The 24,000-nt window shown below is 46.0% G+C and overlaps 1 protein-coding gene across 1 annotated transcript in view; it reads right to left on the reverse strand.

Moving 5' to 3' along the window:
* Window positions 1-24,000, reverse strand: part of LOC135108279 (extracellular serine/threonine protein CG31145-like) — a 196,466-nt gene that overhangs the window by 99,495 nt on the left and 72,971 nt on the right. Inside the window, exons 2-3 of the mRNA XM_064019064.1 lie at window positions 13,453-13,983; window positions 13,269-13,415 (exon numbers count right to left, since the gene is read on the reverse strand). Of these exons, the coding sequence (XP_063875134.1) occupies window positions 13,269-13,415; window positions 13,453-13,718 (413 nt within the window). The 5' untranslated portion in view covers window positions 13,719-13,983. The remainder of the gene's footprint in view (window positions 1-13,268; window positions 13,416-13,452; window positions 13,984-24,000) is intronic.

Consider the following 24,000-nt stretch of genomic DNA (forward strand, 5'->3'; position numbering starts at 1 on the left):
TGTGTATTTGAGGCGCACAATTTTCCTCCCTCTCCGCCATGTGTCCTGTCCTCGCCTCAAGCCTCGTCTTTATGTCATTAGCAGCGTCGTAGGATTCCCCGAAGTTCCTTGTTATCTTCCTCTTTTTACTCGTATTATTATTATTATTTTATTTTTTTTTGCCCAGAATACGAGAACAATAGGACGAAAAAAAAAAAAAATGGTACGGTGATATTTCGTTGACTGATTGATGATGTTAATGATGATGATGATGACGGTAATTTTTTTATATATTTTTTTATTAGGGAATCTGGCTAAGGACTACAAAGAAGCTAAAAGAGAAAACAAAAGAAGAGATAAAGTTCAAAGGAAAACCTATAGATTGAGACGTATGGTGGTGGTGGTGGTGGTGGTGCTAGTGAAGAATACAAGAGCAATGAAGTCGAAGAGGAGGGGAATGATGATATAACAAGAGGCGACCGTAATGAAAACACAGCAGTAATGACATAGACAAGGACTCGGGCCATAATTACTTAGCTATTTTGGGGAGACTCCTCTAAATTGAAGTAGACTCTTAGATAATTCACCAGCACCGTAAAGACGAGGCAATACCTTCACCTGGAGGAGACGTGCAGATAACGCAGGTGAAGATGATGATAATTCACGTTTTCTGTGCCCTTCTTCCTCATCCACTTAGCCTCGTTATTTTTCCTCCTTCATCAAAGCCTCTTCCTCATTATACGCTCCACATTTTTCCGTTTCATTCTTTTCATTCTCCGTCTGTCTCATTTCTTCTTCTTTTTCCTGTGTCTCGACTCATTCTGTCCCATTTTCTTCTTCTTCCTCCTTCTTCTCCTCCTCTTCCTCCAATATCCATTCACCGTAAAGAATAAGAAGTCCGCACCTTTCTCTGCACTTTTTTTAATAACATGATAAAAAAAAAAAAAAAAAATAGGGAACTGGGAAACGATTAGTTAACCGACACAGAACAGCCCCTAGTGGTGGTATAATCTGTCATGTTGGTGTCTCAGGATATCACTAAAAAGCTTTCCTCCCTTCCCACAGGATACGAGGTTTACTGTTACATTCCAGTCGGCACCAGTTACTTCTTCCTCGTACCTTGAAGTGGTGATTTCCTACCAATCCCTTGACGTTCTGCTGTCCATGACTCGAAGCAACCACTAGAAAGGCCTTATAGATCAATGGCGATAAAGATGACCACTTAGGTTACGTTTGGGAGAGGAAGAAGAGAAAATGAAAGGAAAATGAGGAGGAGGAGGAGGAGGAGGAGGAGGAGGAGGAGGAGGAGGAGGAAGAGGAGGAGGAGGAGGAGGAGGAGGAGAACAGGAAACAACAACAACAACAACAACAAATAGGAAAATGAGAAGAAGCAGAAGAAAGGAGGCAGCAGAAGGAAGGAAGGAGCAGAAGAAAGAAAGAACGAAAGAAAAAGAAAAAGAAAAGGAAGACTGGCTGAAAAAAAAAAAAAAAAACATTTAAGGGGAATGCAAGTCCCTGAAGATTATACTGACTAGCATGAAGCAAATTTCCGAAAGAAGAATACAATGATTTTAACACCTTCACACCTTCAATACCACGGGATCAGTTTAATTTTATTCTCGATATTATAGGAGAATTATATTAAGCTTGCGATTTTCCTTTGTACTGCAAGCGTAAAAAAAAAAAAAATAAATAAAAATAAATAAATAAAATAATATTCAATCACTACAGTTACACTATGTACTGATGAGTAATCGGTGCCTGTACGAAGGTTGAAAATAGCGGTGGCAGTAAATGCGTTTGTGGTTTGAATTGAACTGATTCCAACATTTCTTTTTCTGTTTGTATTAACGCCACACGCCTGCACAGGTACAAAATTGATAAATAAAGTAGTATAGTATTTTTTGCCAATATGAACAGGTATTACTGAGCGTGTTCTGGCTTTTGTATGAATAGCATGTTCTGTTCGGCGCCGTCCTACTGTTCATACTTTTTTTTTTTTTTACTGTAAATTTGAATCATAATACGGTATATATTTTTTTAATTGTATAACGAAAATGTATCACAGCGGGGGGTTGGGGGAGGGGAAGAGAGAGGGAGGGTGTAACCTGGCCAGCTGTGTGATGTGTGATGTGTGTGTGTGTATATGTGTGTGTGTGTGTGTGTGTGTGTGTGTGTGTGTGTGTGTGTGGGGGGGGCGGGGCTGGTAAGCGGCCCTGGCTGAGCTGTGGGTTCATACTGATTTCATAGACTTGTAACTCACACACACACACACACACACACACACACACACACACACACACACACACACACACACACACACACACGTGCCCCCCCCCCCCCTCCCCCTACAGTGCTCTTGTCCATTTCCTATTATCAGAATACAAAAAGGAAAAAAAAAAATGAATGAAAACTGCATGAGGCTACTCCCTCCCTCACCCCCTCTCTCTCTCTCTCTCTACCCCCCCACTCTCTCCCTCTAGTCGTATTATTTTCCTACTTTAGCTCTGTGTTTTCAGTTCACCCTCTGCATTTCTTTTCTGTACATGAACGGTATTTTCCTAGTATTGTTGATCTCGTCACACGAAAACAAAGGTTCCTCATGTTGTTTCAATATTACTTTTACTCACCAACATGTTTTCTTGAAGGGAAGCGAAGCGATTCATCACCACTACCATTTTTTTTTTTTTATTATGGACAAAAAAAGCATATTAAAATAGGTAATATTTATAATATGGTATACCCCTGCTAATGAAAGCTGTCCATATTTATAAAAGTCTTTTAATTTTTTTTCTTTTTTTTATATATTCTGATACACACTCAGAAAAAAAAAAGTTAATGGCGTCAGTGAGCTGGTATTCGTATGGCACTCTCTTGGTAGATACAAGTTTACTGCTGCCTGGCGGTGGCGGTGGTGGTGGTGGTAGTGGTGGTGGTGGTGGTCATAACGACAAAAATAATGGCCTAATTTATATATTGCCAATAGGAATAGTAGGCATCCTGAGTAACATACAGATGGTGATGAGGAAGAGGATGGTAACGGTGGTGTTGATGGTAGAAGGTGGTGGTCTTCATGAAGATTGTGGTAGTGGCGATGATGATAATAATAATCACCACTACAAGACGAAGATGATGGCAGTAGTGGTAGTGGTGGTATTTTAAAATTTACTACTGCTATCCTCTTCCTTATGATCTAAACCCTCCTCTCTCTCTCTCTCTCTCTCTCTCTCTCTCTCTCTCTCTCTCTCTCTCTCTCTCTCTCTCTCTCTCTCTCTCTCTCTCTCTCTCTCTCTCTTTCTCTCTCTCCTCCCTGTGCTGCATAAAAACACTCCCCGCAAGGTGTACACAGCAGGAGGGACGCCCTGGGCCCAGTGAGTGAGGCGCGGTGTTAGCTCAGGCCAAGAACTGTTTGTTGCAATGTTACAACAAGTCTTCGCCCAAATTCTATCTTGTTTTACACAGACGTTGGATTTCTGAAGCTTTCGAAGTGTGATGAATAAATCAGCAAAGAAATAAATTAATGAAAAATATTCCTCACGTAGAAGAAATAATATATATCTCTTTTCCTCTTACAGTATTAACTTTACATTAATTAAAATAGAAAAAAATCAATCGAATACTGAACCAGAGAGAGAGAGAGAGAGAGAGAGAGAGAGAGAGAGAGAGAGAGGAGTGGTAGGGTCGGCAATGAACTGGTGCACAAAGGGAGTGTGGGATGCAATTCAGACTACGTGGTTAGAATTAATTTCATCATATAATTTAATCACAGAACACAAACAACGCTGTTCAAGTGTCTCCAGGGAAAAGTTACGCCTGTGAGCGGATAAGGCTGACAAAAATCAGGAGAGGACAAGAGACGAATTCAAGCTTCATAAAGTTAGATTAGAAAGAAAACAGAAAAAATATACGAAGAAACTGATATTCAAGTAGAGTGCTTGATGACTGAAATGGACTCAGTAATCAGGATGCTGGTGGAAAGTCAATAGGAAGCTTTAATTAAAAGAAGATTAGTTAAATTTATGGATAGGAATGATAATTGGATACACGGATATATATATACAGACCCTACCGATTTTCTGCAGCTTCTCTCAGTCTTTCATGTTTTTAATTTAGCAAGACTCGCATGATGATCGATAAATTGCTGATCCACGGCAGGGCAGCTTCTGAATCAGCGCACGACGTATGAAAAGAACCACGGGCTTGAGAGGTGATCAAAGCCAGGTGAGGACACTTCAGACCCGCTTACAGACTTCACTCAAACCTCGAGACGCACCACATGAGGCTTCACTTCTTGCTGCACCAAAGTAATCTGCTCATAAGTCTGGTGTTAGCAGGTAAGGGTGTTGGTGAGGGATGGGGCAAGGCTGTGTGTGTGTGTGTGTGTGTGTGTGTGTGTGTGTGTGTGTGTGTGTGTGTGTGTAGAACTGGGCTGTGTTGATGGGACGGGGATGTGTGTGTGGACAGGACAGGGCTGTGTGCGTGGACAGGGTCGTGCTATGTGTGGGTATGGTGTCAGCTCTTAACAGCCCCGAACACTGACGGCGGCTCATGCATCACCAGTGACCTACGATGAATCACGTACTGCCATAAACGCCTCAGTATATTGTGTAGCCGTAGATTATCGTTCCAGTCATAACCCCGCCGCAGGCCATGCACACCCCGCCTCATTCATCCTCCGCCTCGCCACCACGCTGCCCCTCGCCACCCAACCACAACCACCACCACCACCACACCCACAGCATCTCACCACACCACTGACAATCTCCAGCGGAATTAATCATGGGTGGTTAATATTGTATCTTATATCAAGCCTCCTGCCTCTCCTTCCTCATCCCAGCTCTCCTTTCACTTGGCCCCTTCCATCCCTCCATCCCTCCTTTCCTCTCTCCGTTGCTCAATATCGCAAGGTTCCTCTCCCCTCCTCCTCCTCTCCCTCCTCCCCCTACCCAAGGTCTCCATACATTATCTTCCTCACTCTAATATTGCCTCCTTATCTCCCTCTCTCGCACTCCTCCCTTACATTACCTCCGCGCCTCCCTCCTACTCTCCTTCATATCACCAGCAGGAGCGAGGTAGCGGGGCCATTGAGCTGCGGGGCGCGGGGCTGGTGCCATGTGGTGCGAGAATTGGGAGGCGTCACATTACACCTTGCCTTCAGGACGCTGGATGGCGGTAAGTGCTGTGGCAACGAGATGGAGAAGCATGGCAACACCTTCATTCTCTCTCTCTCTCTCTCTCTCTCTCTCTCTCTCTCTCTCTCTCTGTCTCTCTCTCTCTCTCTCTCTCTCTCTCTCTCTCGTCGCGTGTAGGAGAAAAGCCACAGTCACACATGGGCTTGCCTCTTCCCTTTCCTGCCTTAATTAACCGCCAGTCTCAAGGTCGTCTTACTCCTTCAAACATCCGCTACAGGTAAAACGCAGGTAATCAAGACCGTCCTCCCCGTCACCCTTCCCCGTCACCCTCCCAGTCACCCCGCCCGTCCTGCGCCACCTCATCAACGCAGCAAGTCATCCCGGCTCTCTGTGACGTTCCAGCTCACGGGGGAAATCCCAAGTTACCGAGCAAGATAATACTGGTGAGCTGCCGACTGGAGGTCAAAGTTAGGTGAGTGGATGCGCTCGCAGGAGAGTGAATTAGGCGTTATTTAACTTATACTGGCGAAATGTATGAGCAATATTTTTTCAAGGAAGAGGGGCACTGGCCAAGGGCAGCTAAATTTATATATATAAAAAAAAAAGTCACTGAGATGCCAGTTCTTAAAGAAGAATTCGCGTATGTGTGTGTGTGTGTGTGTGTGTGTGTGTGTGTGTGTGTGTGTGTGTGTGTGTGTGTGTGTGTGTGTGTGTGTGTATACATGGTTTATTTCCCACCACTCCTTCCTCGTGCACCATTATGGAAGGATACAAATGGTAATTACGTTAAAATTCACACCATGAATTTCGAACATGCTTCGTGTTGCTGACAGTGAGGAAAGAGGAGTGCTCGACACGTAAAACTCAAGGGGTGTGGATGCGAAGACATTTTTGCCCCGAGCACTGAATGGACTTACAAACTCAGGGAATGCACGAGTCAAATGTGAAAGAAAAGTAATAAAAAAAATGATGGTGGTGGTAGTAATGCAGGATGCGGAGGTGGTGGATGCGAGTGCGTTCCGACTTAATGTAGTGCACGATTGAGTGAGTGCAAGGACAAGCCACAATGCCGGAGGACTGGTTGGGGAAAGATGCAAAATTGTGATGTATTCACTAAGTGTATGAAAAAAGGTGACAGGGACGGGTGGCGTGAAAGGGGGAGACAAGAGGGGCGGGGACAGGGATGTAGGAAGAACGTGGGAGAGGAGAAATGGAAAGATGTGGCTCGGGGAATAAGATGAAGGGAGGATGGGAGCGAATAACAAGAATGACAGTCCAACAGATGAGTGCATTATGAAAGGGCACACAGTCTGGCACAGCTAATCGTAACACAGAGCTGAGTGGCCGCCTCTGCATGTCGCCCAGGCGCTCCAGGCCGCATGGGTGCACTACATTAACTTTGTCCGTCATTCCGCCGGCAAGCAGCTAACAAAGAAGAGAAAAAGAATGCCTCACTTTTGAGTTCTGCAGAGAGATCACTCAGAAGAGAAACTTTTTGCACTGTTGATCCCGTTACCTTAATTGCATGTTTTCCTGGGCAGCCTTCACAGAAAAGAATGTCTTCATCTTCCTGGATTTTTCAGGTATTCGGCGCGTGGCAAGCTTCCCAACAGACCTAACACAGCGCAGCTCAATCCTCGGCATGTGCTGCACTACAAGACTCATCATATTGCTGAGGTGCTCCTTAGCTTCGTGGTGCTGCACCTTCAACGAACAACACACCCGGCATTTAAGCACGGAGACAGGCTTTTGTCTTGAAGTCTGTGCGATTTCATGAAATGTGCCTCCCTGAAAGAGCGGCGCCACCAGAGTACTGCCGGGGAGCCAAGCGTCTGCCAAGGAGAGTCAAGAAACTACTTTGCTAGCGAGCCATCAAGCAGACAGTGCAGGAGAGGGCCAGCCTCTGTCAGGGAGGACCAGCCCCCACTCAGGTAACAAATGGGCAGCAGTAAATTATCGTGGTCCACATTAATCACGGGCGGCGGCCAGACGCGGTGTTCTGGGGGAAGGGAGAAAAATGGACACTTAGACGTGACCGTCTAGAGTTTGTATTATGCCTTCCGAACCTCGGGCGTTCAGGCCACGCCGTTCAGGACCAGTGTGCCGGGAAGCACATTTTGGGACGGGGTGTTTACACTCTGCCTGAAAACAATTAAACAAATAATGTTTATCAGGGCGCGGTGCTCAGGGTCGTGCCTCTCTGGGTTGAGGTGTTCAAGCTGCGAATTTTGTGATTTTCAATACTTCAAGATTCTTATCTGTGGGGAATTTTTTTTTTCTTCTCGGACGTCCGTTCCACAAGGCCTTAAGAGTGATTAAACTTGACAAGCTGAGCCAGGCAGCAGCTGCGGCGCTTAGCAGAGTCCGCCTATCTTCTACACAAAGCAACTCTATTCTTCATCAGGCTCCAAAAAGGTGGAAGCCTTGCTAAGCCCAGCATGGCCTGGCCAAGGCCACTCAATATCCGATGTAAACAATCTTTGTTAACAAACAAACAGAAAAGAGGAAACTCGTTCTGTACGACCATCCCACGTATCTCTCTCTCTCTCTCTCTCTCTCTCTCTCTCTCTCTCTCTCTCTCTCTCTCTCTCTCTCTCTCTCCCTCTCTCTCTAGTACCCATGAACTATATCTTCCTAACATTTACCACCTCCCCTTAACTTTGTAATTTTTCCTCCCGTCACGGACACTCCAGCACCAAGGTGCAAGAGTTACTCTTCTCTTTGTTTTGCAAATCGTACAGTAACTTGTTGACTCGCAGCTCTTGAAAGGTCTGCAATAGAACATTACTGTATTTCTAATGTCAGGCGGTCATCCTGCGGCTGCGGCAACGTCAGCATGTAAGGTAACAGCCACTTTTCTGTTTTTACATCCAAACCAATTACCCAACCCTGATGACACACTTAGCCGTGTTACAGTCACCACACATCACTTGTGTAATTAAGCCACATTTTCAAATAAATGAACGCGAGAACTAAGATGATGTGTAGGTAAGTGGACATACTGTTTACAAAGTCAACAACAAAGGTACTTGACGCTCCGCCCGCATGTCATGATACTCGTACATTAAGAAATTCTTCTGTAGCTTGAACACCGAGTGCTGCTGTCAAGTCTTTTTATCAGCGGTGTACCAGAAACTACTCTGAATAATCTAAGTCCAAGCTCAATCCGGCTCAACCTAATCCAACCTATCCAGTTCAGCCCAGCCCAGCCCAGCCACTGTCAGCCACACGCACACTACCTAACATCTTGACAACACTTGGGCCATGTTTGACTTTCGTTAGCGCTTGGTGCAAATATTGGCCCACGAGGCAGCGGGCCAAGAGCCTGGATGCCAACACACCGCTGGCTTCACTCTGGGGCCATTTCGTGGACACAAATACATCGACAGCCGACAGGATTATAGAAAGGAGACGAGGGCGCGGGACACACTTCAAGACGGTGTGAGGACGTCACACTTCTGCGGGATTAAAATAATGTATAAAAACGTCCCTACTTTTAGACTTCACAAAACGGGGAAAACCCTTGGGACCCAACGTACTCAGACAGATGAGAGAGAGGGAGACGCGAGGGAGGCCCAGGCGCGGCTCTCATTCCTGAAGACAGGGAGAAAGAGAGAGTGTGTGTGTGTGTGTGTGTGTGTGTGTGTGTGTGTGTGTGTGTGTGTGTGTGTGTGTGTGTGTGTGTGTGTGTGTGTGTGTGTGGGAGGGCCACCGTGTGTCCTCACTCCTCGCCTTCGCTTTCCCGACGCCGTGCTCAACAGCCCTACTCACTGGGAGTTGAAAATTCTAAAGGAATGAAGATCGTCAGGCGCACCGATTCTCATCCTCCCTCGAGACGGCGAGCTTAATGGCGAAGCGAGAACCTCTCCATCCTTCCTTTGCCAACGTATGTGTGTGTGTGTGTGTGTGTGTGCGTACAAATGTGAACGCGGCCCGAGGTTACTGACACACAGTTCGCAGTGGTGTGGCCACAATCAGAGGCAGGTTGTCCAAGCACACGTGACGAGGCTGTTCAGATTCTCCTTCCAAAACAGGAATGGAGCAATGGAAAAGGAAAAAGCAGATGTGCAGAAGAGACACTCCGATAATTAATGTGGACCAGTAATGAAAGGCGATGCTCGGGTTACATTTCCGTCCCTGCCTCTCCGTCTTCCTGACAACTCCGAGTATATTTCCTTCATAACATCAATTTCTAAATACAGCCCTTTCACTACCCCAATTTTAATTCAATATTCAAATAACCTTGCCAGAATGAGTGCAATATATGAAACAAAAGCAGGTATAACAGTGAGTAAAAGGACAAGAACCAGGGTAAGGAGGGAGTCAAAAGCATGGGCGAGACACAATATTCGAGAGCAGACGCCGTTCAAAGTCTACGGACTCACAACATCCCGTTTCAATAAGTATCCACGAGGGACAAGGGGAGGAGATGCTACGGTGAAAGGGCGAGCAGGAAGAGGTGCAGGAGGCCATCAGATATAGCGATCACGGTGATACAAATGCCCGCACGTACACAAGTCTCTCTCTCTCTCTCTCTCTCTCTCTCTCTCTCTCTCTAACTTGAGGGAAACTTTTGGCCTTGTAGTCAGTCACCCGCCCGATGATCGTAACAGTGAACCAACAAGTTGCTCGCTTCCACGACTACGGGTAACGACCTGACGAGGAGGGCAGCCTCCCCCCCCCCACACACACACATATTGTTTCCACCACACCACACCACCACCACCACCGCCACCAAAGTCATCGCCAGTAACGAGCGGTGAGGTGAGGCAAGACGGAACACAAACAGGAGAAGGTATAACAAGGAAGAGAAAAGGAGAGCAAAGGAGGCAGCGAAAGAGAGAGAGAGAGAGAGAGAGAGAGAGAGAGAGAGAGAGAGAGAGAGAGAGAGAGAGAGAGAGAGAGAGAGAGAGAGAGAGAGAGAGAGAGAGAGAGAGAGAGAGAGAGAGAGAGAGAGAGAGAGAGAGAGAGAGGGTGAGGGAAGGGAAGGGAAGGGAAGGGAAGGGAAGGGAAGGGAAGGAAAGGAAAGGAGAGGAGAGGATAGAAGAGGAGAGAAGAGGAGAGGAGAGGAGAGAAGAGAAGAGAAGAGGAGAGGAGAGGAGAGGAGAGGAGAGGAGAGGAGAGGAGAGGAGAGGAGAGGTGGGGCGTCTCCTCTCCCTCTTGCCTTCATTCCCGACGGCGGCAAAATTGCTTCGTTAAATTTGGAAATATTTTAAAATTAAATTCCAGATGAAATGACTTAAGGTGGCGGTGATGGCTGGGAGAAATGGTGATGGCGGTGGCTGGGGTGGTGGTGGTGGTGGTGGTGCATGCATTTAAACATGGGTGTTGAGGTAAACGCAATAATTTCAGGATTAGGGTTGAGGACAGAGCGAGCATGAATAAGAATGGTGATAGTAAGAGTGACGATAGTAGTAGTAGTAGTAGTGATAGTAGTAGCAGTACTAGTAGTGGAAGTAGTAGTATGTAGAGGTACAAGCATTAAAGATAGCTACAGAGTTAAAAAGCAATAATTTCATGCATATTAGTAACTGAGGATACTGAAGACAACAGTAAAAATGCTAACATCAAGAGTAACAACAGTAGTGGCAATAGTAGCGAAGGACCGAACAGTGACAGGAATACTAGTAGCGGCCAGCGAGCGAGACAGCGGCGACCACACTAAACACAAGGAACACAGCGAACGCACAGGAAACACAGACAATCAGCACCAGAGACAAGGCGCGTGACGTCACCACCGCGGCCGCCAGTAACCTGTCCGAGCGGCGCGAGGGGAAAGTTCTTATCCACCTGGTCGCAGTTCTATTAAGGCGACCGCTCGTGACTGCCCGCTGGTGTTACAATGGCCCTTTACGGCTGCCTGGGGGAGTGGCGGGGCGAAGGGGTGATAGGCTGAGACTGGAAAGGACAGGGCGGAGAGACAGGGCAGAGACAGGAGGGAGGAGAGGAGACAGTTCATTAAAACACAGAAGCCACAGCATGTACAGGACCTTCCCGACGAAGAGGACGCACGAAATCTAATTACGTACATGGTCACCTAGAGAGAGAGAGAGAGAGAGAGAGAGAGAGAGAGAGAGAGAGAGAGAGAGAGAGAGAGAGAGAGAGAGAGAGAGAGAGAGAGAGAGAGAGAGAGAGAGAGAGAGAGAGAGAGAGAGAGAGAGAGAGAGAGAGAGAGAGAGAGAGAGAATTAAGACTGCACCAGTAAGATTTTTTTGAAGGAAGAGGAAAAGAAATGAGAAAAACGTTAGGAATGGAGACAGGCGGAGATAGAGGAGAGTGCAGGAGCAACACACAGGATGAGGGAGAGTAATGGGTGAAGGATGGGATGGGATAGGATGGGAGGCATGGAGAGAGGAGAGCCTGAGGAATAGGAGTCCAGAGAAGAAATTAAATGTGGACTGGACAGCGAGGATAGCGGTAAATTAGATGAAGAGTCGATGTTTACTGTGTGTGTGTGTGTGTGTGTGTGTGTGTGTGTGTGTGTGTGTGTGTGTGTGTGTGTGTGTGGGAGAGAAGGCAGTAGGAAGGAAGTAGGATGAGAGAAAAAAAAAAGAACAAAAACGCAAGATGAAGAAGTTAAGTAAATGAGAAGGAGTCCATGAATTCTATAAGTTGAATGAGTGAGTGGGTTTAGAAAGAGACAGAGAAAAAAGAAAAAGAAATGGAAGTTAAAACAAGAACAGAAACGCAAGACAAAGAAATTAACACTATACCACACACACACACACACACACACACACACACACGTCAGGGCACGGTGAGGCGCGTTGCATTTGGTCAATGTGTTGCCGCCATATATTTCCTGCAGAATGGAGGGTGACCGTATTGTCTGGGCCGGCGCCCTCGTACACTTCCCAAATGAGGACTTTAATTTTCACATCATGCATCTCGTCTTGATGAGAGGAGGAGGAGGAGGAGGAGGAGGAGGGGGGGAGGAGGAGGAGGAGGAGGAGGAGGAGGAGGAGGAGGAGGGAGATGAAAGAAAAAAATAGAATACGACAAAGATGAACAAGAAAAAAGAAAAAAAGAAAGAACGAAAGAAGCAAACAAACAAACAAACCAAGAGAATAAGAATGAGATATTAGTGACAATAAAGTGATAATGATGGTCATGAAAACCAAACTGAAGATTACGATGAAAAAGCAGCAGCAGCAGCAGCAGTAGTAGTAGTAGTAGTAGTAGTAGTAGTAGTAGTAGTAGTAGTAGTAGTAGTAGTAGTTGTTGTAGTAGTAGAAGAGGAGGGGGAGAAGGGGAAAAGAGCAAGAGAATGCTACAAGAACTACTTACTCGTTAAGTAGTACAGTGTAAATATTTCGAGGAAAACAAGGCACTACGAGTATATTTACCTAACACTTGAGGAATACAAGAGGGACAGCGAGGGTGCCAGTGAAACAAGAGACGAGGAAGGAGAAATAATTGGAGTAAGAATTCTAAGAGGAGCAGGAATAAGAGGAGGAAAGAGGCGTCGATTCAGGAGCGAGATATTCATGGAGGCGGTGTGGTTGGCTGGCTGGGAATGAGGGAGATAGTGAGGGAAGGAAGAATGGGGCGTGGAAGGGAGGGGAGAGGGAGGGAGTATGTGTCAGCGAGGTGAGGGATGGTAATACGACCAATTATTTCATAGGGTAAGGAGGAATGAAGAGAGAGAGAGAGAGAGAGAGAGAGAGAGAGAGAGAGAGAGAGAGAGAGAGAGAGAGAGAGAGAGAGAGAGAGAGAGAGAGAGAGAGAGAGAGAGAGAGAGAGAGAGAGAGAGAGAGAGAGAGAGAGAGAGAGAGAGAGAGAGAGCTGAGGTAGAGAGTGCTGATGCCTTCAGGCAAGGCTGCCGATGACACTAACTTGGAGGAATACGAGGACAGGAAATGTTTGAGGCATTAACGTGTGCGCGCGCACGCACGCATGTATGTATATATATATATATATATATATATATATATATATATATATATATATATATATATATATATATATATATATATATATATACACACACACACACACACACACACACACACACACACACACACACACACACACACACACACACACAAGAAACGAGGGAGAAGAATGGGAGAAGAATGGTGTAGCCGAGGGTGCAAGGCGGGAGCGGCGCCCCACACAGGCAGGCACCAAGGAGCGCCACACAGCAGCGCCACTCACCTGAGGTCGAGGCCGAGCAGCTCGCCGAGGGTCGGGTTCCAGTGTTTGCGACGACGCCGATTCTTCTTACTGAGGTTCTCCACTTTGAACACTAACTTCTGCAGATCAGTATAGGGATCCGGGGGCTGGTGGGCGTGGGCTTGGCTTCTTCCCGCCCACCGCTGACACCCACTCCCAGAAAGGCATCTCCCTCAGCGGGGGAGGCTGTGCCGGGTCATCGTTAATGGCGTTGAGCTGGCCCGACGCGGCAGCCGCCAGCAGGGCCTCGCGTGACCCGTTGCTAGTTTTCTGCAGGTGTCGTTGCCGGAAGGCATACTGCACTCGTGCATGGGCCGGGGGCTGCGGGTGTCCTGGGTTAGTGATGTGCATCTCCACATCCAGCACGAGCACCACCGTCAGCAGGACGAGCCCCGTCATGACGGCAATCAGTACCCGCTCCTTGAGCTTCATGGTGAGGGTGTGGGGGTGGGGAAGGAGCGAGAGGACGGTGTATCACAAAGGATGAAGAGGATGTATAGGGAGAGGTCGAGAACGCGGCGGCGGGTATCTTAGCGGCGCATGACTGAAACTTGCAGTCACAAGGCCTTCACGTCATGACGGGGTGGAGCCGCTTTTCCTGGGCGTGTCACAGGCTGGCAGGGTGGCAGTCACGCGACCTCACTGGAGTGCTCCGCTTACCCACGCTCATGTCAGGGACTTCCCGATGCCTCGCACACTGAAAAACAAAAAGAGACGTATATTAGCCAACTGAGTAAAGACATAAAATGCTTAACACAAAAGTCCTCGCCTCTAACAGTACGCAGGGAGGTCAACGCCAGGCCACGAAACATAAAACAAGAAGGAAAAACCATAATTTTTCTACGAGGAATCAAGATCAAAATCTATCAAAGATCACCAGTTCCTATTATTGCTGCAACCCACACACTCCTACACTGCGCACACACTACATAACCACGTATTTGGCTAAACCACATAACGCCTTGACATCAAATAACAAAAATACATGACTTCCCACAAAGAAAAGGAAGACATTCGAGATCATGCAGAGAAAACTGACAAGGAAAACGATAAACAAATATTTTCCGACTGAGGGATTTCAAGAAACTTTGATGCACGTGTCCAGCAAGTGCGTCCCTCTGAGCCGCGAGTGTGTGGGAAACAGACACGGCATTCTTGAGGCGACAACGGCGCGGCGGTGCAAATGCTTGTGTTACTGAGGCGGATACACGGTACAGGGGGAAAGGACACGAAGAAAAAGAGGAGCAGGAAGAGGAGGAGGATACGAGGTAGGGAGAGGGAGGAGAAGGAGGAGGATACGAGGTAGGGAGAGGGAGGAGGAGGAGGAGGATACGAGGTAGATAGGAGGAGGAGGAGGAGGAGGAGGAGGAGTATTGTACTTACAAGGTAGGGAGGAGGAAGACAAGGAAAAAAGAAACACGAGGATAAGGTTACAAGGTAGGGAGGAGGAAGACAAAGGAAAAAGGAGGAGGAGGAAAGGAATACAAGGTAGGGAGGAGGAGAATATGAGAAAAAAAGCTGAGGAGGAGGAGGAGGAGGAGGAGGAGGAGGAGGAGGAGGAGGAGGAGGAGGAGGAGGAGGAGGAGGAGGAGGAGGAGGAGGAGGAGGAGGAGGAGGACAACGACGAAGACCTACATAAATAAAAATAAAATAACATAAACGAAAAAAAAAAAAAAACACAGCTATGCCTAGTCACAGATTTCCAGTTTAATCAGTTTAATTGAAAAAAAGAAAAAAAAAGAAAAAAACAGTAGGAAAGATTCTTAACTAACAGCCGTCACTCATTCCAGGAGGAGGAAATGAAGCAATAGGAATGTATGGCTCTCTCTCTCTCTCTCTCTGTGTGTGTGTGTGTGTGTGTGTGTGTGTGTGTGTGTGTGTGTGTGTGTGTGTGTTACAGGACTTCACACGTAACACACCCTAATCCTGAGGTGCTGAGGTCAAAGTTGCCCACATCTCAGTATATTAAAGACACATATATTGACAAGACCAGGTACGCACGCCTCTATACACCATCCTAATTCTCTCTCTCTCTCTCTCTCTCTCTCTCTCTCTCTCTCTCTCTCTCTCTCTCTCTCTCTCTCTCTCTCTCTCAATGCATGACCCGACCTGACTAGTATTTACCCACCACCGCCACCTCCTCCACCACCACCACCACCACCGCCACCACCACTACCGTTACCCAGCTCCTCCTTGGCACTGATTGAGTCTCAGCTAATATCAAATCGACAAGGATTCTGTGCCGTGCTCATGATAGGAATTATTACCATTACGCACCATGATAGCTTTGATGTCCCCAACCCCTGCCCCCTCCTGCCCCACGCCGCCTTCCTCTCTATCCCTCCTCCCGTACCTCCTCCGTCTCGGGATCTCCCACTTACATCGAAGTTCACAGTAACACTTGTTCTTCCTCTTCCTGTGATGTCTTTGTGATGTGCTTTGTTATTTTGCTGTAGAAGTGGTGATGGTGGTTGTAGCTCATCCAGTACAGCTGCCGTAAAAATAGCACTGATATCAAGGAGAACTATCACAGAAGTAGACATTGTTCCCAGTGACGCAGTAATAATGATAATAATAATAATAATAATAACAGTAGCAACAGAAACAGCTGCACTTGTCCTTCCTAAATTTTATAGCTATTGGCCGGCCGCTGGTCCAATCACGGACAAGTTTAGTGTGTCGTTTTCCGCCAATCCCCTTCTTTCTAATAATATCCTGGACGTTGTTTGCTCCAAGTCGAAAAGTTGGTGTAGTGTTGACTCGCTTGTGTTTCTTTTTTACTAAGAGACAGAAGATACAGAAAGGAAGGTAATATTATCCAGGAAAGGTCAGGTTGCATAGGATAAATCTTACTCCGGGGACATAAAGAAAAAGTTTTAAAGGTTGTCTCTGCGCAAAGGGGGTGTAGTATTTACTTGTTTTAAAGCACGAGAAAGTAAATACGAAGCGAGAGAGAGAAACGTCAGAAGGATTAAAATACACTTCGATCTGGGAGGACGTGACGAGGGTGCTGTTTTTATCAACTGTCTGTAGGAGAGGTGGTGCTTACTTCCTCTGAATTAAGAAAATCTAAATAAAATGTAAGACAGTCGTGCGTGAGAAAGGCGAGACGAAATACGGTAAACTTCAATCTAAACAGACACTGTATGAGCTTGTTTCGTGAGTTGTCTCGAAAAGATTGTGTTGTTTCGTAGTGATAAGTGGTTATAAATCCCTCCACTGTTTCAACATAAGGGAATATAAAGGATGCTACAGAAATCCAGTAGACACCTGCCGTTTGACTGAACAGAGTAAATAAAGAAAGAACTATTTTTTTTTTCATATTTGTGAAGGAAGCGAGTCAAGAACATACACAAAAAAATCCTGCCATTTTGTCACTCGTCTAAATATTAGGCCAGAGAAAAGTACAGAATGGAGGCTAATTTCGTTGAAGATAGAGAGGAGAAACAGGAGATCTTTTTAACTGCTACATTACTAATACATCAAAGTCACTATAACTATGCTATCGAGAATAACATGAACCGGATGTCAAGGCACTGAAGGTGAGTTACGAAAAGGTGAGCTTGGTGTAATCTAGCCAGGAAGCTTATTGAGAAATCGGTCCCCTCCTGAGCCTTCATCCGGAGTGACTGCAATATCGGTATAAACAAACACAGGTGACACCCATGATGACTGTCTTACACTGAGTTTTATCTTCCACTTGTCTTACACTGTACTTTAAAAAATTCATGCAACTGTGAATGTCTTTACCTTAAAATTCTCCCTTCCCTGTAGAAACCAAAAGAAAAAAAAAGCTTTAAAGATGTTGGTATTACAGTGATTAGTAACGTTAACTACCGGCGACTTATCTCACACAGTCTATAAGGAATTCATGCAGCTTTAAATAATCTTTCCTTTACTCCTCTCTTCGCTTCCCCACAGTGCAAATTTGTGAATCGTAAAAAAATACTAGAGTTTTAACAAGGGACAATGCTACACCTTTGGCTTGTATTCTTAAACGCTTCGTTCTTTTATCACGAGTATTTTTAAAAGGCCACAGAAATGATACGTCAGGTTCTCAGATTTTCTTCCCAGTGATAAGGCAGAATTCTTTTTATTCCCAAACTATCAGTAAAATCATGAAAACACCTTTGAAAACCTCAATAATTTTCACCAAAGCTTGAAAAAAAGAAGAAAAGAAAGAAAGAAAAAGACAACGAAATACTTGGAAACACACACACACACACACACACACACACACACACACACACACCTCACCATTTTAAACGCCGGGGGATAAATAAAACTCAGTCTATCTCCTACCTTAATACACGTTGGCCTGAATTTACGGCCTCTAATTCTTATGCTGGAGGCTGAGATGGTAATGTGTTGGGAGGCCTTCCACCTGCTCCCGACGGTGCCACTGTATTCCCCACACCTTCCCCGGCCTTGTGAGTGAGTAGGAGGAGGAGGAGGAGGAGGAGGAGGAGGAGGAGGAGGAGGAGGAGGAGGAGGAGGAGGAGGAGGAGGAACAGATACCAGGAGAGCTGACGGCTTATAACAAGGGTATCTCCTGAACTGCATACTAATATTGGTAAGCGGCGTGAGGTGGGAGAACAAAATAAAATACGTTTAGTAAAAACAAGGAAGAGGAAGAGGAAGAGAGAGAGAGAGAGAGAGAGAGAGAGAGAGAGAGAGAGAGAGAGAGAGAGAGAGAGAGAGAGAGAGAGAGAGAGAGAGAGAGAGAGAGAGAGAGAGAGAGAATAAAGAACAGGGTAGGACTGAAAGAGGAAAAAAGAGGAGGAGGCAGAGGTGGGAGGAAGTTAAAGAAAAGAAGGAAGTGGAATATAAATAAAAAAAGAAAATTAAGAGAAGGGGAATGAAGGGAGGAGGAGGAGGAGGAGGAGGAGGAGGAGGAGGAGGAGGAGGAGGAGGAGGAGGAGGAGGAGGAAGACAAAGATGAGTTAGATGAAGAGTTAATAGGAAGAGGAAGAGAGGAGGAGGAGGAGAACGAAGGAGAGTGGAGGAGCTTCTTAGTGGCTTATGGGCTTAGTGTTACGGGGGGAGGAGAGGGAGGTAGGGAGGGAGAAAAGAAGCGGGAGGGAGTAGGGAAGGGATGCGGGATAGCTTAGGTGCAGGTTATGGTGGAGGGCGTGGGTGTGGCGGAGGAGAGGCGGGAACACTGGAAAGGGAAACCGGGGGGAGGATCTTCTGTCTGTACCACGCTGCAAACTACCACAGCAAAGATAAAGTTGGGGACATGATGTATACGTGTGAGTTGCTTTTGGTGCTTATCTCCTTCTCTTTGGCTACAGAACTCACGTAGGTCATCATGAGGTATGTCATAAACGATGAAATTTCGAGACATCTTTAAGATAACACGTTGCTATCATCTTTCATTCTATAATAAAAAAAGAAAGAAAAAAAATCTAATCTAACGCATCTCAGCAGAAGGCATGTAGTGAATCACCATTTTAAAGACAATACACAGTCGAGTAATCTTTCAGGTTTATAAGGAACTAAAGAGAACAAGAGTGATCGTAGCAGCTTTTCAACTATAACGAAACCTTTACAAACCACGAGAAGGTGAAGGAACTGAAAACTGAACCTCAAGAAACCACTGACAGGTAAGACGGGAGGGAGAGACAAGAATCTAGGCACTTTCCAATCTTTAGCACAAGAACAAATAAAAAAATAATAGCAATGGCTTTAGAAAACTAACTTAAAGACCCCCACCAACCACAAACGAGAAGTGAGGGAGAAAGGAACGTGATATTATGTAATTAGTCTTCAATTCTGGAACACTCAAGAGCGGCATTACACGGCGACAAAGGTGATAAAGGTGGATTTAGTAACGACCTAACGGGAAAACCACTAACATGAAGAGAGAGAGAGAGAGAGAGAGAGAGAGAGAGAGAGAGAGAGAGAGAGAGAGAGAGAGAGAGAGAGAGAGAGAGAGAGCCACAGTGACGTTGCCTCCATAAACCGTGATTAAACTAAATGTAAGAAAGGATAAGTTTTTTCTTCTCTCCCTCCCTTTCTCTCAGTCTCCCTTTCCCTCTCTCTTCCTCCCTTTAGGTAAGATTAATTGTGTGTAAGGAAGACTGATTTAGGACGAAGGATATTCTTTCAGTGGTGGGAGAAGATAGACTACAGGCCCCCCCCCCTCTCTCTCTCTCTCTCTCTCTCTCTCTCTCTCTCTCTCTCTCTTTACTCCTGGAAGAACCCCTCTTTACTCCTGCAGGGGAAGTCTTTACTCATGAAGGCCCATACTTGCAATAAAAGGCCTTTCTTTACTGTGGAGGGAAGTTCCTTTGCTATGCACTTTACTTAGTGGTGGGACCTCCTCACTCACGCAGGGTCTTTCTATATAGTGTCAGGACCTTTCTTTACTGTAAGGGAATTCTATTTATTATGCACTTCCTTTATCACAGAGGGTCTTTCCTTGGCCTGTGTTCTTAAATGTTTCAGGCGCTCATAAAGACCATTTTAAAAGCCACAGATGGACCAGTAGGGTTCTCATGGGTGTTCCTACTAGTGATGGAGATTCCTTGTCCAACTACCAGTGAAATAATAGTAACGGTCTTGAAAATCTTACAGACACGGTTGGTAAGGTCTTCAACGGGTGTTTTTCCTAGTAATGATGCAGACTAATACGAACACCACTTGAAATCACACACACATGATCAGTAGGATGTTTTTTCTCTATGATCAGAACAAAATTCCCTTCAAACTATCAATGGAATAGTGGAAAACAGCCCTTACAACCCTACAAGTATGATTAGTCGTGTTCCCAATAGTGTTTTCCCTAAGATCGATACAGAATCCTCTTGAAACTATCACTGGAATATAAAAAAATACCCTTGAAAATCCAAATATCTCCTGTTGTTCCCTGTAGTCGAATTAAGATGCAGAAACATTTAAGAGCACTCGCCCCTGTTGAGCGAGGATCTTTCTTTACAATCGAGGGAGTTTTCTTCACCAAGCGAGGACGTCTGTTTATCGTAGAGGGATTTCGTGTTGCGGAGAAAGTTCCCTTGGAGTGGAGAGGCTGGGAGGGGAGGGCCGCACATCCCCGCCACAAATATTGACCTTCTCGGCTAAGACGAAGAAGGAGGGAAAGGGAATGATTGATAGATTGGGTAGCGAATAGATGGAGGCAGATAATGCGGGGGGAACGCATGATGGAAGAGGGGAAGGAGAAAACAGAAATGAAGCAGGGAAGTGAGACGTAGAAACAGATACAGGAGAAATGATGGATGCAAAAGAAAAAAAAAAGGGGGGGAAAGAAATGTGAAGGAGAAACGTGAGGTCCAACAGAGGAGGAGGAAAAGAAGGAATACTTGAGAGAAATTCGAGTAAAATAAGTGTGACGAGGAAGTGACAAATGACCCGCCACGCCGGCCATCACAGCATTTGGCGGAGTGAAGGGCGTGGGAAGGGGAAGGGAAGAAGGATAGGAAGTGAGCAAGTCGTCACCAGCGTGCAGGGAAGCAACACCAGAATAACGCAACGTGGCAACCGCGTCAATCAGGAGGCATCCGGCCCAGCTGATCCTCCTGGCCCGAATACCGCCCCGCCCCAAACATCTGGCCCCAGTAGCGCTACCCACTCCACACTTTCTCCTCTTTCCCCTATACTTTGCTTTCGTACTACTCCTACAGCATACAAGTACACTCACCACTATACACAATCACTCAATACCACCTTTTATCCAAGACGCGTCAGCCCCAAACATGACACCAGTAAACTCTACCCACAATCTAATTCCCTTAAAAACTTTACTCTTTCCCAGCCACACTCCCTTTTCCGGCCACACTCGCCACTCGTCACTGTACAATATCATCTAACACCACATTTTTACTAAAGACAAGCTCTCTTTCCCTATCACCTGCCCAGAACTCTTTCCCCGTCACCTACACAACACATATTACTCCTTTCCCAGCTACGGTTCATCTGTCGTCCAATCCTATAATCCCCAACTACCATACACTGTCCCATTCCTCCACCTATTATCATACCAGTACCCTTATCCCGGCCACGCCTCTTCCCCTACCATATCCCACACCCTCAACAAGAAACAGTAACCATCCAACCACGCTCCTTTCCATCCTCTTCACCACATTCTGCGTTCTGAAGCACTTTGTTCTCTAATCAGGAGCATGTTTAAAAATGAAAGGGGTGAATACTCTGGTTTCCACAGGTGCTTTTCCTGTTCATGGCGTAGAATCCTTGTTAAACTACACCTACAATCTTGGAAACACCATTGAAAATCCTAGTAACTTCCACTGGAGCCTCTTAATAGAAGCATCACTGAAAATACCAGTAAGTTCCACGAGGGCCTTTCAAGTCGAGATATGATGCTGAGGTGTTTGTGAATGCGGTTGTATGTTTTCTACCTAACACTATACACTTAAAGCCTTCCATCCTGCCATACTCCTTTCCCGTCCCCATACAGAGGACACACAAAAATATACGTCATGCACTATACGGTTACATATCCTAGACCTAGCACGCTCCAATCTCGTCTCTCATACACACGACATCCATTATTAAACGTTATACACTAACTCTTCCCAAGCCACGGTCCCTTCTATCAACAGCACCCTTGCCTCCTCTCATACAGTCATATCGTACCCTGTCCCTTCCCTTCCCTTCCCTTCCCTTCCCTCCCACGTCCCATCCCTCGTCCCTCCGTCGTGCCATCCATCCTGTTATGTTCCCTCCCTTCATCCCATTGTTTCTCTCCCAAGCTCGATGCCTTTTCCCTTCGTAAAACTCAACCTTTCTAACCCCACTGAATTTCCACTAGTATCAGAGTCTTTGCTTACTCACTCACTCACACACACACACACACACACACACACTTAACCTTCCGAATAATTATTTCTCTTAACTACAACGAACATCCGGGAAGACAGACAGAGAGAGAGAGAGAGAGAGAGAGAGAGAGAGAGAGAGAGAGAGAGAGAGAGAGAGAGAGAGAGAGAGAGAGAGAGAGAGAGAGAGAGAGAGAGAGAGAGAGAGAGAGAAAGTAGTACATATGACCCGTTAAGCTTTTTTCCTACCCTCATACAGACACATTGCTACTCTCCTCCTCCTCCTCCTCCTCCTCCTGTTACTCTTCCTCCAACATTTCCCTCTCTCTCTTGCTCCACCTCTCTTTTCGCTTCTCCTCCTCTTACTATTCTTTTTTTTTTTCCCTACTACTTCCTCTTCTTCCTTCTCCCTCCCCTCTTATTCCTGGTTTCTTACTAATACTTCCTCTTCTTCTTGCTCCTCCTCTTTTTCTTGGTTCTCTTTCTCAATTCCTTGTTTTTTTTGCAGGCGCCTTAACTAAAGTCTTCCTGCCGCGGTCCATACGTTCCTTCCCACATGTGCGATGCCCCGTATGAGATTTGGAATTAAGTAGCTTCCCTCCTGCTGCTCAGGCTGAATTTTTGCTGCTGATTTTATGACTGCCTGGACTCGGTTCTTTGTGTAGCGGGTTCCCTTGGCGGCGGCGGGCATTGTTCCCTATTCTAATGTTGTTAATGTTGTTGTTGTTGTTGTTCACATTTCGCTTCTTTTCGCTTAAATTCGACATAAAAAACTTTACTCCGGTTCCTTACCAGTACAGTGGTGACTCCTGCAGCTCCTGCAATACCAGCTTGACAGTATTCGTGAGTTCTGAAGGTTATTCAAAGTTTCCTTTCATCCACGCAAATTTGTGAGCATCGTGCAGAATGAAATATTTCCCCTGCAGTGCTGTGCTTGTCCACCACACCTTCAATATTCACGGCAACAATACATATGCGCTGACACTGTCTGAATACTGCACTCTGAGAGGGGACGCGGCGGAAGAGCAGCGCAGAGCAGGTTGTACGAGGCCGCTCCAGGCTCGTCGTGAAGCGCAACATTAATTTCAGGTGACTGTACAGCTGCATGAACACAGCAACGACTCGGCCTCGAAATCACCTGCTGGAACACTTGTCTGATGATGTGGAGCGAAAAATTTTGTCTACAATATAATATAATATAATATAATATAATATATATATATATATATATATATATATATATATATATATATATATATATATATATATATATATATATATAAAATGTAAGAGGCACGCACGCACGCGCACACACACACACACACACACACACACACACACACACACACACACACACACACACACACTTGCATACTTACATAAATACACACACACACACACACCTATCCCGCCAACATACATGTATACACTCCCCCATCCCCTGCCACCACATACTCACACATTTATATACACAAACCCAACACTTATTCCCTTAAGATGTTAATGTTCTCTATCATCATCTCAGCCCACAGATGTTCCCAGCAAGAAGTATCTGTGTGTGTGTTTTCTGCTGTATTCATGCGTGAGAGCAGTCGCATGAATAAATACTTCCTCGTCTGCAGGACCTGTTCATGCAGCCCAACCCTAAAAACATTGATGCACTACCAGCATCGAGACACTCCCTGGGCCCTGACAGGTCACAAGGGGGTCCAACCAGACCGCGGGCTCATTTTCCTCTCTGGTACTTCCACAACAAACACGCTTTGTGTGGCATACGAGCTTGTTTTCGCCGAATTACATTCATCACAGCAGCTCTGGCCAGGGAGCACCGCCAAGGCCGACACACTCGTACGTCCGCGTCCAAGATCTGCTGCTGCCGCCGTAGCGGAAAACAAAGACTTGTTTTTACACCTGTT

This window comes from Scylla paramamosain, chromosome 17, assembly GCF_035594125.1.
Source record: "Scylla paramamosain isolate STU-SP2022 chromosome 17, ASM3559412v1, whole genome shotgun sequence".
Taxonomy (NCBI): Eukaryota; Metazoa; Arthropoda; class Malacostraca; order Decapoda; family Portunidae; genus Scylla; species Scylla paramamosain.